This window comes from Microcaecilia unicolor, chromosome 6, assembly GCF_901765095.1.
Source record: "Microcaecilia unicolor chromosome 6, aMicUni1.1, whole genome shotgun sequence".
Lineage (NCBI taxonomy): Eukaryota > Metazoa > Chordata > Amphibia > Gymnophiona > Siphonopidae > Microcaecilia > Microcaecilia unicolor.
Window position 1 is genome coordinate 319,893,165 of NC_044036.1, and position 13,517 is coordinate 319,906,681.

Genomic DNA, 13,517 nt, shown 5'->3' on the forward strand with positions numbered 1-13,517 from the left:
AAGTTGTAGAAAAATATTACATAAAGTAGCAGACAAAGAAGATCCTTGTGAAACTCCACAATCTATATTTAGAAAATAAGAATAATCATGACCACTTGAAACACAAAATTGCCTAGAACTCAGAAATGATGAGAACCATTGCAGTACGGTTCCAATTCTAAGCCAATAACTAAGTCGATGCAACAATATAATACGGTTGACAGAGCCAAAGGCAGCCTATATATCTAAAGATACGAACAAAAAAGAAATACCTTTGACAAAGGCGGTTCGAATTACATCTAGCATGGAAATGAGCAAAGTCTCTATGTCATGATTAGATTGAAATCCAAACTGATATTTCTCTAAAAGTTGATTAAGTTCTAGAAACTCAATTAGTTGCTCATGAACGACCTTTTCAATTACTTTGCTACAAATGACAAGGAAGAAATCGTCCACTCTGACTCAAGTCACATCTCGTCCAGTAGACCCTCCCGCCTGGCCTCCTCCTTCTCCCCCAACCCCTCTCCCCACGGTCTGTCAGATTTTTTATTACTTACATGAGTCACTCGCTACTTCCAAGTTCCTCCCTCCTCTTCCAGACTCAGGCAATGACTGATGTTCAAGGCTGCTCTGCTGCTGCAGCCTGACTCTTGATGTAACTTCTTGTTTCCACATTGGTGGGCTTCAGTAACAGAGGCAGCATGCCAATCATTACCAGAGTCTAGATTGGCCACAAGCACAGCCTGACAACACAGCCACCATGCACGAGTGACTGCACCTTGGGCCTGGCAATTGCTTTATTAGGCAAGTTGGATGTTGAGGGGTAAGGGACCAGGGAAATGGAGTAATAGTGTAAAAAATAAACTAAGACAGATGCAAATAAATGTGGGGGGTGTGGGAGGAAGGGATGCAAGAGGAGACGAGGGACAGGGACATAGAGAAGAGATGCTAGGCAGAGGCAGTCTAGGGACCAGTCAATGATGAAAAGGGGTGTGAATGAGAGAGGGGCACAGGGAGCAGCAATGCTTGAAAGGGGTGAAAGAAAAAGTAGGCGTAGCAAGGGACTTGGGGCGGACTTTTCTCTGTTAAAATGTTGGCAACCCTATGCACAGTGTGGGCCAGATTTTGCAGTGGGGCTAGGGGTTGGATTTATATTATAGGAGTGGAGGAGTGGCCTAGTGGTTAGAGCACTGGTCTTGCAATCCAGAGGTAACACCTAACCTAATGGGATTACACATTTATTAGAGCACCAAGTGAAAAAGACTCCACACAGAGCTATGTTTCAGTGTGGAAATGCCATACTGGGACAGACTCCTACTTGACTGTTTGTACATTTGTCCATTAGATTGTAAGCTCTTTGAGCAGGGACTGTCCTTCTATGTTAAATTGTACAGCGCTGCGTAACCCTAGTAGCGCTTTAGAAATGTCAAATAGTAGTAAATAGTAGTAGTATCTTGGGAAAGTCACTTAACCCTCCATTGCCTCAGGTACAAACTTAGATTGTGAGCCCTCCTGGGACAGAGAAATATCCAGAGTACTTGAATGTAACTCACCTTAAGCTACTACTGAAAAAGGTGTGAGCAAAATCCAAATAAATAAATACCTCCAATCACTGGCATCCTGGCAGATGCTTGCTTCTGTGCCCTTGGTGAACCTATTTGGTCCCTTTTGCCCTCTAGCTTTCTGAGTATGCCTGCTCCCCCTCCCTCCCTGTGCAGGAAAAAAGTTAAAAATAAAAAAGTTTCCATTTTAATATCATCCCTGCAAGCAAACTCTGCTTCTTGTTCCTCTCTATCCCCCTGCAATTACATTGTCTTTTCACCACTTATTAACATTTACCACCGTTAGCTACAGGTCTGAGGGAGTTTAACAAACAATTCAGCCTTAATTCTCCCTGGGCAGAACGCATGTGATTCAACTACACCTTTATGCAGTAAGCCCCTGTTTTGTTTGTTTGCATTAAAGAGTAGTTGGAATGTAATAGTACAAATCTTCTCCTAGTGAATGTTAAAGCAGTTTAACTTGCTCGTAAATGGTGCATTGGAGAACAGTGTGAGACCAGTACAAAGGAGCTGTCCAAGCCAGGGCTGTACAGGGGGTGTGGCCGCAAAAACTGCCCCCTGTTCACCGTCTCCCCTGAAGTGGCTGCAGCACAATGGGTAGGGGCGGGGGTGCTTGGGGGCATGTTGCACAAGGCGCGATTCCGGCTCAGGCCTCTCCTACTCCAAACCTGGCCAGATTAGAAGTACACGTGAGTTTTGTCACCGTGGGACATCAGAACCTTAGTGGCATCCTCGAAGTCTAATGACATCACCAAGCAAAAAAAAAAGTCATGTTAGCCAATAGCTACTTACCCGAATGTTGTCAAAGGATGATTTACTAGTGATGTCATACAGCAAAAGTAAAGCTGGAAGAAAAGAGGAGAAAAAGATTTCTACTATGTAGGAGAAGATGGATCTCTGCTCCAGGGGACTTACATTTCCTGGATTCGCTGTGGCCTGCTAATCCATCCCACACTGAAACCTGCAGGTAAGGCAGCACCTACCTTGTGCATCCCTGTAATAGGCATGTGTGACACTGCGGAATCTCTCCTGTCCAGCTGTGTCCCAGATCTGCAGAAAGAGAGAGCCGATGAGGGGGCTGCACCTTGCACGTCTAGGTAAGACGGTAAAGCAAACATCCAAAACAAATTTGTCCTATTAGCAATCAGGGAGTTTAAATAAAACCTGTTCCAATGGATGTTAGGAGTGAAAGGAAACCCTCTCTGGCAGTGAGGTGATAGATCAGGGGTAAAGGATCAGAACAGAGGAGCAGTCTAGTAGTGAGCCAAGAACCAGGGTTCAAATCCTATCAACACTCCCTGTAACCCTGGGTAAGTCACTTTACTGTCTGTTGCTTCAGGTACAAGGTTGATCACAATCCCTCTGGGGACAGGGAACCAGTGGCGTACCAAGGGGGGGGGGGGCGGTCCGCCCCGGGTGCACGCCGCTGGGGGGTGCCGCGGCGCGCGCCTGCTACGAGTTCACTAAACTTCGCTCGTTCGCTGCAGCTCCCTCTGCCCCGGAACAGGTTACTTCCTGTTCCGGGGCAGAGGGAGCTGAAGCGAACCAGCGAAGTTTAGCGAACTCGGAGCAGGCGCGCGCCGTGGCACCTCCCCCAGCGGTGTGCACCCGGGGGGGTGTCATTTAGCAGGGGAGCGCACTGCACCCGGGGTGGGGGGCGCATCGGCGCTCCGCCCCAGGTGCCATCCAGGCCAGGAACGCCACTGCAGGGAACTGCCTGCAGTACCTGTAATGTAGTGCATCAAAACTACCAATAAAAAGACATGAGTTAAACTACAAACTGCCTCACAGTAACAGTTGGAGGATTTGAAGGAAACCTGCCGAGCAGCGATTGGTGGTCAAAAGAAAAAAGGCAGAGTCTGGATTGTGAGGGAAACCTGGCATCTCGACTTCCAGGGAGGCTCAGGAACCTCCAAGCAAAGTATGTTGAGGTGGGTAAGGGGAGGACCTATGGCAGCCTCTTATTTAATTTATTTATTTATTAGGATTTGTTTACCGCCTTTTTGAAGGAATTCACTCAAGGTTCCACTCAAGGTAGTGTACATTAAGAATAGATCAAACATGCACAATAGGCAATTACAGCAGTAAAAATATTCAAACAATATAAAGTATGGCATAGTATACTACTTACAATGTCAACACAATACGTAACAGAACATTTTAATTGATAGTTAAGCTGTTGCTTCTGCAGAGACCCCAATGCTAGTTATCAGCAATGCTTTATCTCACCGGATTTCTGGACTCACCTGTAGTTTCACCCTTACACCGTCCACGGTTACCATCTTATTCTGCAACAGAAAGATACCGTGTTAACAGAGATACAGGGTTTTCTGTGATGGGGAAAGATGGGGAAATGGGACTTGATATATCGCCTTTCTGAGGTTTTTGCAACTACATTCAAAGCGGTTTACATATATTCAGGTACTTATTTTGTACCAGGGGCAATGGAGGGTTAAGTGACTTGCCCAGAGTCACAAGGAGCTGCAGTGGGAATTGAACTCACTTCCCCAGGATCAAAGTCCACTGCACTAACCACTAGGCTACTCCTCCACTCTAAGTTATAGAAAGCACAGGTATAGAAGGTATAGAGAGAACAGAGGTAGGGGAGAAACAGTTTCTGGGTACATTTTTCAACCAGTCCCTTATTTTGAAATATCTCCAAGTACAGTGATGAACCACATTAGCTGAAACACACAGCTGTACATTATACCCAGATGAGCAGAATACATATTGGAACAGTTTCAGGTTGTTGAGATCCACAACTATTCATTACTGATAGTTACTGATAATCTCTGTCTAACCTGCCTCGGGCCTTGAGACAAATTGATGATTCTGGAGTAAGAGCAACAAGGTTTGCCTGGTAGTAGGATCCTAATTAATGACCACCCCCATGTTCTGCCCTCTGCTGGCAACAGTTACTGTGTCTGAGGTAAGTTTGACAGACGTGTGTCTCAAAGTATCAAGAACCTTGAGTGCTTGTGGATGCTACGGGAAGAGTCACAAAAGTGTGATAAAGTCTAGTACAGAAAGGAAAAGGAACAAACAGAATCCCAATGGGCTCACATATTACCTCAGGCATCTAGCCAAACTCAGAGAAGGGAACCCATTGTAAGGAGAAGATGGGAACCAGGAGGATAACACCAGGGAACATAGTAAATGATGGTAGGTAAAGACCAGTATGGTCCATCCAGTCTGCCCCACAAGACAGCCAGAGGTCTACCTGCCATTCCATGCAGATTAGATCCCTCTCTATGCTCTTTTTAAAGTGTGAAGGTCATATATAGGGATCCTCTGCGTTTATCCCACACACTTTTGACTTCTGTCACTGTTTTTGTCACCACCACCGGGAGTGTATTCCTGGCACTCACCACCCTATCTGTGAAAAAGTATTTCTCGACGCTAGTCCTAAGTCTACCACCCTGTAACCTCAACTCATGATCTCTTGTTCTACCACTTCCCCATCTCCAAAAAACATCAGGAAACTTCACTCTCTCTCAATGCACTTTCTGGGCTACAGTGGAGGATGGGCATGACTGAGTTTCCTGGAAATTAAGAGTTAAAAGCACAATTAAAATAAAGTTAAAGGAGGACAAGTTTGTGCAATGTAGCTTCATTCTGGAGTATATATATTTTCCTCAGTTAAGGATGGAAAGTCCTGGCACATATTGCTTTTGGGTGCTTCGTGGCTTAGGTATAACACGTACGTCAATCAAACAAGCATAGCTAGGTGTCCCATGTCATTACTTCTTTAGAAGCTTTAAGAAGTTATACTGGGACATACCAAAGATGATTTAAAATGCCACTATAGGAAACGAGAGCAAATAAAGACCAAAATGGTACAGTCCAGTCTGCTTGCTGAGACTCCTCCAGTTTGAGTAGATACAGATGTGAAGGGTACTTCTATATGAGGAGGCCCACTGTAGGATAGATTCAAGAAAGGGCATCAAAACATAGCCACAAAAAAATTGAGTGCTAAGCAAGTATTCTATAAATGGCAAAGTTGGATGCAGAAGCCATTATACAATACTAGCTGAGTCGATATTTGAGCATCTAAGTAGAGACGTGAGCATTTATGCCACCTCAAAGGCTGATGTAAATGCTCATGCCTAAATACTGTTAGTTGTGCATATAACTGACAGCATTCTATAAACTTAGCATTTAAGTGCCTCACACACCCCTGACCTGCCCATGCCTTTCCCATGTTAATGCCTCCTTTGCAGTTATGCACTATTGAACTTAGACATTATTTATTATTATTCATTTATTTAGATTTTGCTCACACCTTTTTCAGTAGTAGCTCAAGGTGCGTTACATTCAGGTACACTGGATATTTCTCTGTCCCAGGAGGGCTCACAATTTAAGTTTGTACCTGAGGCAATGGAGGGTTAAGTGACTTGCCCAAGATCACAAGGAGCAGCAGTGGGATTTGAACCGGCCACCTCTGGATTGCAAGACCGGTGCTCTAACCACTAGGCCACTCCTCCACTTAATGCCCCAATATTCAAAAGTAAACGTGATTTAGGAAACCTTGATTTAATCGATGTGGGGATAATCACATATGTATCACAATTAATTCCCAAACATCCACTCTTTTCTATACATATATCAATTTTACTTGTAGATGTATGTAGAAGAACATTTCTTTATGGGGATCATCAGAATCTTCAACAGCAATCCCTTACGGGTACAGCGTCCCTCATTTTTAGGGTGCCGTATAACTCCTCATAGATTAACCCAATAGTATATGTTTTATTGAAATGGCTAAATGCTAATTGCTAATTGCTTAATGAAATATGAAACGAAGATTTAAAGAACCCAATAGTATATGTTTTTACTTTTGATTTTATCTATGAGGAGTTATATGGCGCCCTAAAAATGAGGGACGCTGTACCCAAAAGGGATTGCTGTTGAAGATTCTGATGATCCACATAAAATGTTCTTCTACATACATCTGCAAGTAAAATTGATATATGTATAGAAAAGAGTGGATGTTTGGGAATTAAAAGTAAACGCGGGCATTAGAGGCCATTAGTGCCCGCATTTACCTGTGCAGAATGTTCAGAGGGTTCTAGTGCAGGAAACAATGAGAGCACCAGGCACTAGCGCAGATATCATGCTAATGTAGTCAAGCTCATGTAAATGGAGGTCATTTTGTATTCCTCCCAAATGCTCAGAAGAGAACACCAGCAACAAAACTGCCTTACCGCTGCAAAAAATAATGCCAGGTTAGATAGAGCACTTGTTAGAGTGAAGAGAGGTTTTCTTATGATCCTCATGCTTCTTTCTGCAAAACCTGCCAGTTTTGATTGCTTTGGAAGCAGAAGGAAGCCCGTACAAGCCCTTAAGCACTGGTCGTGAGAAACAGAAAACCAAAGTGAAAGCACATATTGGCGTCTGTTTCCTGCATCTAAATTTAAAGCGTCCACACTAAAACATAAAAACGCCCAGTTAAAGCACACATTGGCGCTTGTTTCCTCCATCTAAATATAAGCGTCCAAGCTAAAAATAAAACGCCAATGTGTGCTTCACGTTCTGGTTTTATCAGGAGCCAAGCTTATTTTTGCTCCTGTGCAAAGCACAATTCTTTCGAACTCCCTAATGCTCAATGCTTTGAGCGAGCCTATATTTGCATCTCATTAGCGCTGAGCATTAGGACGTTGTTCTTCTACGCTGTTCTGGCTGTATTTTTATGGTGCTATTCGGAACAGTGCCATAGTTTTGAGCATCGGGGGGCCTAAGTTTTTTGGAATAGCACCTGTAACTGCAAACTGATGACAAGCAGTGCCATTTTAACACCACTTAAGGGTCATCACTGGAAGTTAAAGCCAATTAAGAGAGGCACTATTCTGTAACTTGTATGCCCAATTTTGTGTCCTAATCGCAAAACTATGTGCCCAAGTTTATAGGGGGTAAGTACACTGGTCAAGGTGCCTATTGTCTTTATAGACCAGTGCATTTTTTCTAGCAAAAGAGGTGCTGGTACTCAAATGCCAAGCCACCCTTCAAGGGTAGGACGATCACTGAGGGACCTACCCCACAATAACCAGGCCCCCTGAAACTAGTCACAGAATCTATGACAAGGCAGAATCGGTGTGTATAGCCTGATCTCATTCATTAAAACTTGGGGACCACGGGCCAACTTTAGCAGACAATGGAAAAGGTGCCAGTACCCCCTCAAAAAAAAGCCCTGTTAGACTACTAATGCAAATGTCAGCCCTATAACAGTGTAATTACCTACACCTAGATGTCAGTACATTCACTTAAGTACCTGTGCACTCTGCCCAAACTCCACCCATGTGAAATGCCCACCGGCCCAGTAAGCACCATCAAATCATGGCAGAGTTTTATACTAGTCAGTGCGCTATTAAGTGTTCAATTATGAGTGTAAACAACTAGAATACAAGTACGGTCTCGATTATCCGACCTTCGCTAATCTGACCATCTGGCATATCTGACAGACCCCCTCCCTGCCCCTCCTAGTGACATCGTCACATCTATTTCTATTAAAAACCTTTGTTTTAGAACAATTTTTGAAAATCGGGAGCTCTGCGTTTATGCATTGTTTGAGCGGTTTATGAAGCGTTTTCAATATTATCCAACTTTTCACTTATTACGTTGGATAAATGAGCGTCCTGATTTGGACTTGGATTTACACAACTTCCTGCTACCGAAAACTAGGTAGCTCCTTACAGAATTACCCCACAAAGGGTCATCTTTAAGCAGATCACCTAACCCGAGAGGCAAAAATGCACATAAGTTGCACTAGTTTTCCAAAGGAAAGTATACACATACTTTCTCTTTGAAAACTGTCTCATGGAAGGTTCCAGCAAACATTGATATTTCTCATTTAGTATGCATAAGTTTCCCAGCTTATTCTACAAAGTATGCAAATAAACACTAACCCTGACCCTGGGAACACCTCTATTCAGGTCAGATAAATCTACGTACATGTAGAGCGGTATTTTAGAAATAGACATTCAACTCGGAAACTAGACAGAATGTCACAAATAGGTGTCCATCTCGCATGTATTTTCGTACAGGATACAGCATGTTCTAAAATACATGCAAGATGGACATCCGTATGCTGGAAACGTCCAGCATGAGCATCCATTTTACAAACTAAGACATCCAAATTATAAACGGGGAAAAATAAGGGACATGGACGTCTGTATGGTAGCAGAGGAATGTCATCTTATAAAAGTTAGAACAGTGGGTTGAGGATCAGAGGACCCAGGTTCAAATTCCATTCAGCTTTTTGCTATTTTCTTTTTTAACTTGTGAACCCTCCAGATCAGAAAAATACCTACTGTACCTACCTGAATGCAGTGGCGTAGGAAGGGGGGGAGGGCGGTGGGGCGGTCCGCCCCGGGTGCACGCCGCTGGGGGGTGTCGGCGCCTTGCTGGTTCCTTGCTCTCTCTGCCCCGGAACAGAGAGAGCAGGGAACCAGCGAGGCGCTGACACCCCCCCCAGCGGCGTGCACTCGGCGGATTGGGCTCTCCCGCCCGCCCCTCACCGCCTTCCAGGTATGTTCTCGGGGGGGGGGGGGGGTGCGCAGCGGCAACCCGCCCCGGGTGTCAGCTGCCCTCACGACGCCACTGCCTGAATGTATTTATTTATTTGTCACATTTGTATCCCACATTTTCCCACCTATTTGCAGGCTCAGTGTGGCTTACATAGTACCGGAGGTGCGTTTGCAGACTCCGGTGTGAACAAATACAAAGTGATGTTGTGGTAATAAGAAGTTCACGTGGAACAGTCAGCGGAACAGTTGTGTTATGGTCACCACTTCAATAGCCTTCAGGCTTGCAAATGTCATATATTCGGGTACAGTAGGTATTTTTCTGTCCGTGGAGAGCTCAAAATTTAAAAAAAAAAAAAAAAAAAAGCAGAAGGATTTGAACCCGAGACCCTTGATTTCCAGTCCACTGCACTAACTATTCAGCAATTCCTTAGATCTCAACGCTGCTCTGTTAAGAATGTCCACGGTACCTGAAGCTGGTTTCATATTCAAGGGAGAGGGAGGGAGGCAACAACCGCTGTGGGATTAAGGAGGTGTTGTGCCTTAATCATTCCACTGGACAGCTACTCAATCAGAGAACCTTTCTGTAACCTGGACATGAGTACCAGGTCTAAATAACAGTCCATATTTTTAGACTTGGATGTCTGTGATTGGAGTTGAATGTCTATATTTTGGACCCTCTCTAGTACCGCCCAAAACACACACCCTTGCCATTTGGATGTACTGCAATGTTAGACGTCCATATCCTTCTTAAAATTGGTATTTGGTATCCAAACAAATGCCTTTTAAAATGATCCCCATAATTTCCCATATGCAACTCTACCCAATCTCCCCCGCTCCTTTGCCTTCCTCTCAACCGCTCTCCACATCAGTTTCAAGACAGCCTAACATTTGCCACTATGCTGCCATCTTGAACTTTGCACCTTACAAAATCAACATTTAAGCCAATCCCCATGCCACCTTTTCTGGCTTCTTACCATGCTTCGTATGTTTATTTTGGCATTTACATGGCATCCAAAACAAGAAATTACACACAGACACAGTGAGCCTCTGCCTTAGAGAGCATTTGTTCTACTACAGACTGATTTGGTTCCTCTTTTGCCTACAAGGCAGCTGGAGAAGACTTTAAAAAACACAATGTCCCTTGTATTAAGAGAGCAAAATTGCATCCATATTTTATAAAGGCAGTGCCTTATAAAACTGTACCACAAATCCTGCAGAAATGGTGCCTGGATTGAAGGTGCAATCTAGAAGCCGACTGAATTTTGGTTTGGGCCAAAAATGCCAGTACATTTTCAGCTGAAACCAATACCCCACCTCCACAATTATTCACGCCCCCCTGCCTATCCCCTCTTGCAATCACTCTCCGTACCCACCTACCACCACCACCCTCCACATATCACCTGAAGGCCTTTCCTGGGTCTACCTTTAAATCTCTTGGTTATCTAGTGGCTCTTCAGGGCAAGAGCAATTCCCAGTCACTCTTGCCCCCCACCAGTTCTGCAGCCAAAATGGCTGCCGAGACTGATGTGGGAGGTCTCAGCAGCCATTTTGAGATCTGGTTCCAATCTCAAAATGGATGCTGGGACCAAGGCTGCCACAGGAAGTCCCGGCAGCCATTTTGGCTGTGGAACTGGTGGGGGCAAGAGCAACTGGGGATCACTCATGCCCTGAAGAGCCATTAGACCACTAGGAGATTTAAAAGTAGGCCAGGGGAGGGCCTTCGGGTGATGGGTGGGCACTGAGAGTGATCACGAGGCGGAGCGGGAGGGCAGGGGCATCAAGAGTGATGGCGGAGGGGGAAGGTGGGTTCGGTTTCTTTTTCGGCTGAAACCAAACTGCAAATTTCAGTTCCTGGTTTGGTTTCGTTCAAAACTGAGAATCACGATTTTGGTCACTCTCTAATACAAACATTATACCTACTTAAGAATAGGTGTAAATTTATGTGCATATTTTATAAAGCACGTGCAGAGATCACCATTCCACTCCAGAATACGCCTATACTGAACACATGATCTTGCCATTAGATGTACTTTTACATGTGGATTAAATTTATAAGAGAATTGTATGCACGCAAAAATGACTTTATAAAATTACCCCCTTTGGGTCATAACCTCCTGTTGAGATTCTATTTGGAAAAGGTTGTATTGTTCTCACCCTGAAGTCTATGCCGACAGTGGCTATGAAGGTCCCCGAGAGGAAGGCCCCATCTTTAAACTGGATCAGGAAACTGGTTTTCCCAACGCCTGAATCTCCCAGCATCATCACCTACAACATGGGGGGTAAAAACCCATTAATTTTGTGGGGCAGATGGGCACTGAATGGTGCAGCACATCTCAAGAATAAGTGTGACAGAAGAATAATGAAGAAATTTGTATTTATGGTGGGGCAATATAACACTGGAAAACCCATCTTTAATGTTATAGGGAGAACATAAGTACATAAGTAATGCCACACTGGGAAAAGACCAAGGGTCCATCGAGCCCAGCATCCCGTCCACGACAGCGGCCAATCCAGGCCAAGGGCACCTGGCAAGCTTCCCAAATGTACAAACATTCTATACATGTTATTCCTGGAATTGTGGATTTTTCCCAAGTCCATTTAGTACCAATTTATGGACTTGTCCTTTAGGAAACCGTCCAACCCCCCCTTTTAAACTCTGCCAAGCTAACCACCTTCACCACATTCTCCGGCAACGAATTCCAGAGTTTAATTACGCGTTGGGTGAAGAAACATTTTCTCTGATTTGTTTTAAATGTTCTACACTGTAGTTTCATCGCATGCCCCCTAGTCCTAGTATTTTTGGAAAGCGTGAACAGACGCTTCACATCCACCTGTTCCACTCCACTCATTATTTTATATACCTCTATTATGTCTCCCCTCAGCAGTCTCTTCTCCAAGCTGAAAAGCCCTAGCCTCCTTAGTCTTTCTTCATAGGGAAGTCGTCCCATCCCCAGTATAGCGTGTGCTACAAACCCTATCTTAAGTGTAGGATGTACCATCCTCAAATAACAAAATCAGAGTATCAATAGAGAGGGCAACAAACAGCACATTAATCCCACTGATTGAGTGGGACAGAAATGCAATCATACTTGGAGTTTTAAATGACCGAGTTAGGGTGAAAGACTTATTGTATGCAATAGGGTTATGTTCTATAGACTTAGTTGACATCCTAGTAAAGGAAGCACTCAGATTGATGGGAAAATATAACAAAGATCTGACATTGATACTACCCAAGTAACTATCCCCTGGATTCTATAAAGGTCATCCAATGATTTAGTTATTGGAGTTAACGAGAACTTAATTGGATTTGGTCGCCGATGAGGCTATGCACTATCCTGTAACAATGGGCACTTAGATTGGATCGCACGTAACTCAGAAGGGAGTATGGCCATGGTAGGGGCATAAGCGGGTCAGGGGCATTCACAAAAGATGCAAACTGTGTTGCAGAATAGCGGGATCCATGCTCAGTTTCTGCACCAGGATTAACACCAGGTTTCAGCTGGTGTAAGTCCTCGCACCCACAGTCGAGTGCTGAATTCAGCGCTCAATGCTAGTCTGTAAAAGAGTACCCATCCCGAAGCCCCCTTTATAGAATAACATTGAGCACCAAATTTTAGGCACCATTTTTAGAATCTGGTCCTATGATTCTTCATAGCGACAGGAGGGAACATAGTAGACAAGCAAGACTTTTTTCCACGGACGCTGGTCCCTGAAGCTGAATTTCTGAAACGGGGCCTTGCTGAACTTATAGGTGGCCTGACAGTGACAGCCACGGAGCACTTGTGTTGGCGACTGATGTATTAGCTCACAAGTCTCTAAGTGACTGTTTCTATTCACGTTTTGAGGTGTTGAAGTACGACTGATTTTGACAGACCTGTGATAATAATAAGTTTCATATATCATAAAATAGCAGAGATGAAAAATCAGTGCCATTTGATTCATTATTGATGCAAGTGGTTGCAACTGAAGGTCTCTTTCCACATTATATATTATACATCCGAGTAACTATTTGGAAACCTCACTTGGAAGCATCGGATACACACAGGGGGTTTTATTTTCTGTTGTTGCAAAATATGAGGACAGTACTGTGGCATTCCCATTCCCTTAAAGGGTCACGTCTTTCCACTCCTTCCTTTGTTCAATAGCCCTCTCACCATCGTCCCTCCCCTTGCCCTGATTCGACCTCTTCTCTCCAAGCTCAGGGACCCATTTTGCTTGAGGACTCATTTGGTTTAGCTGCTGTCTACAGAGAGAAGGTCTTGCCTCTCCCATCTGTTCCCTCTTGGAGAAAGATTGTATTCCAAGGTCTACTTGCTAAATCATATGGAGCATCTTCTTCCGCTGATGTCTTTTCTTCTAGTCAAGGGAGGGTACCGTGTGGGGGAATTGTGAATTACATAAACCGGGAAGACTTCAGTGCTGGAAGTAAATTTTCTGTAAGAGTGGGTAAAGG

At 44.3% G+C, this 13,517-nt stretch overlaps 1 protein-coding gene across 2 annotated transcripts in view; it reads right to left on the reverse strand.

Moving 5' to 3' along the window:
- The window catches only part of RAB37 (RAB37, member RAS oncogene family), a 37,889-nt gene that overhangs the window by 16,830 nt on the left and 7,542 nt on the right, over positions 1 to 13,517 (reverse strand). The window contains exons 2-5 of one of the 2 annotated variants that reach the window (XM_030208336.1): positions 11,219 to 11,329; positions 3,788 to 3,829; positions 2,525 to 2,591; positions 2,334 to 2,386 (exon numbers count right to left, since the gene is read on the reverse strand). In XM_030208336.1, coding sequence (XP_030064196.1) covers positions 2,334 to 2,386; positions 2,525 to 2,591; positions 3,788 to 3,829; positions 11,219 to 11,329 — 273 coding nt within the window. The remainder of the gene's footprint in view (positions 1 to 2,333; positions 2,387 to 2,524; positions 2,592 to 3,787; positions 3,830 to 11,218; positions 11,330 to 13,517) is intronic. The other variant, XM_030208337.1, reaches the window with a different exon arrangement.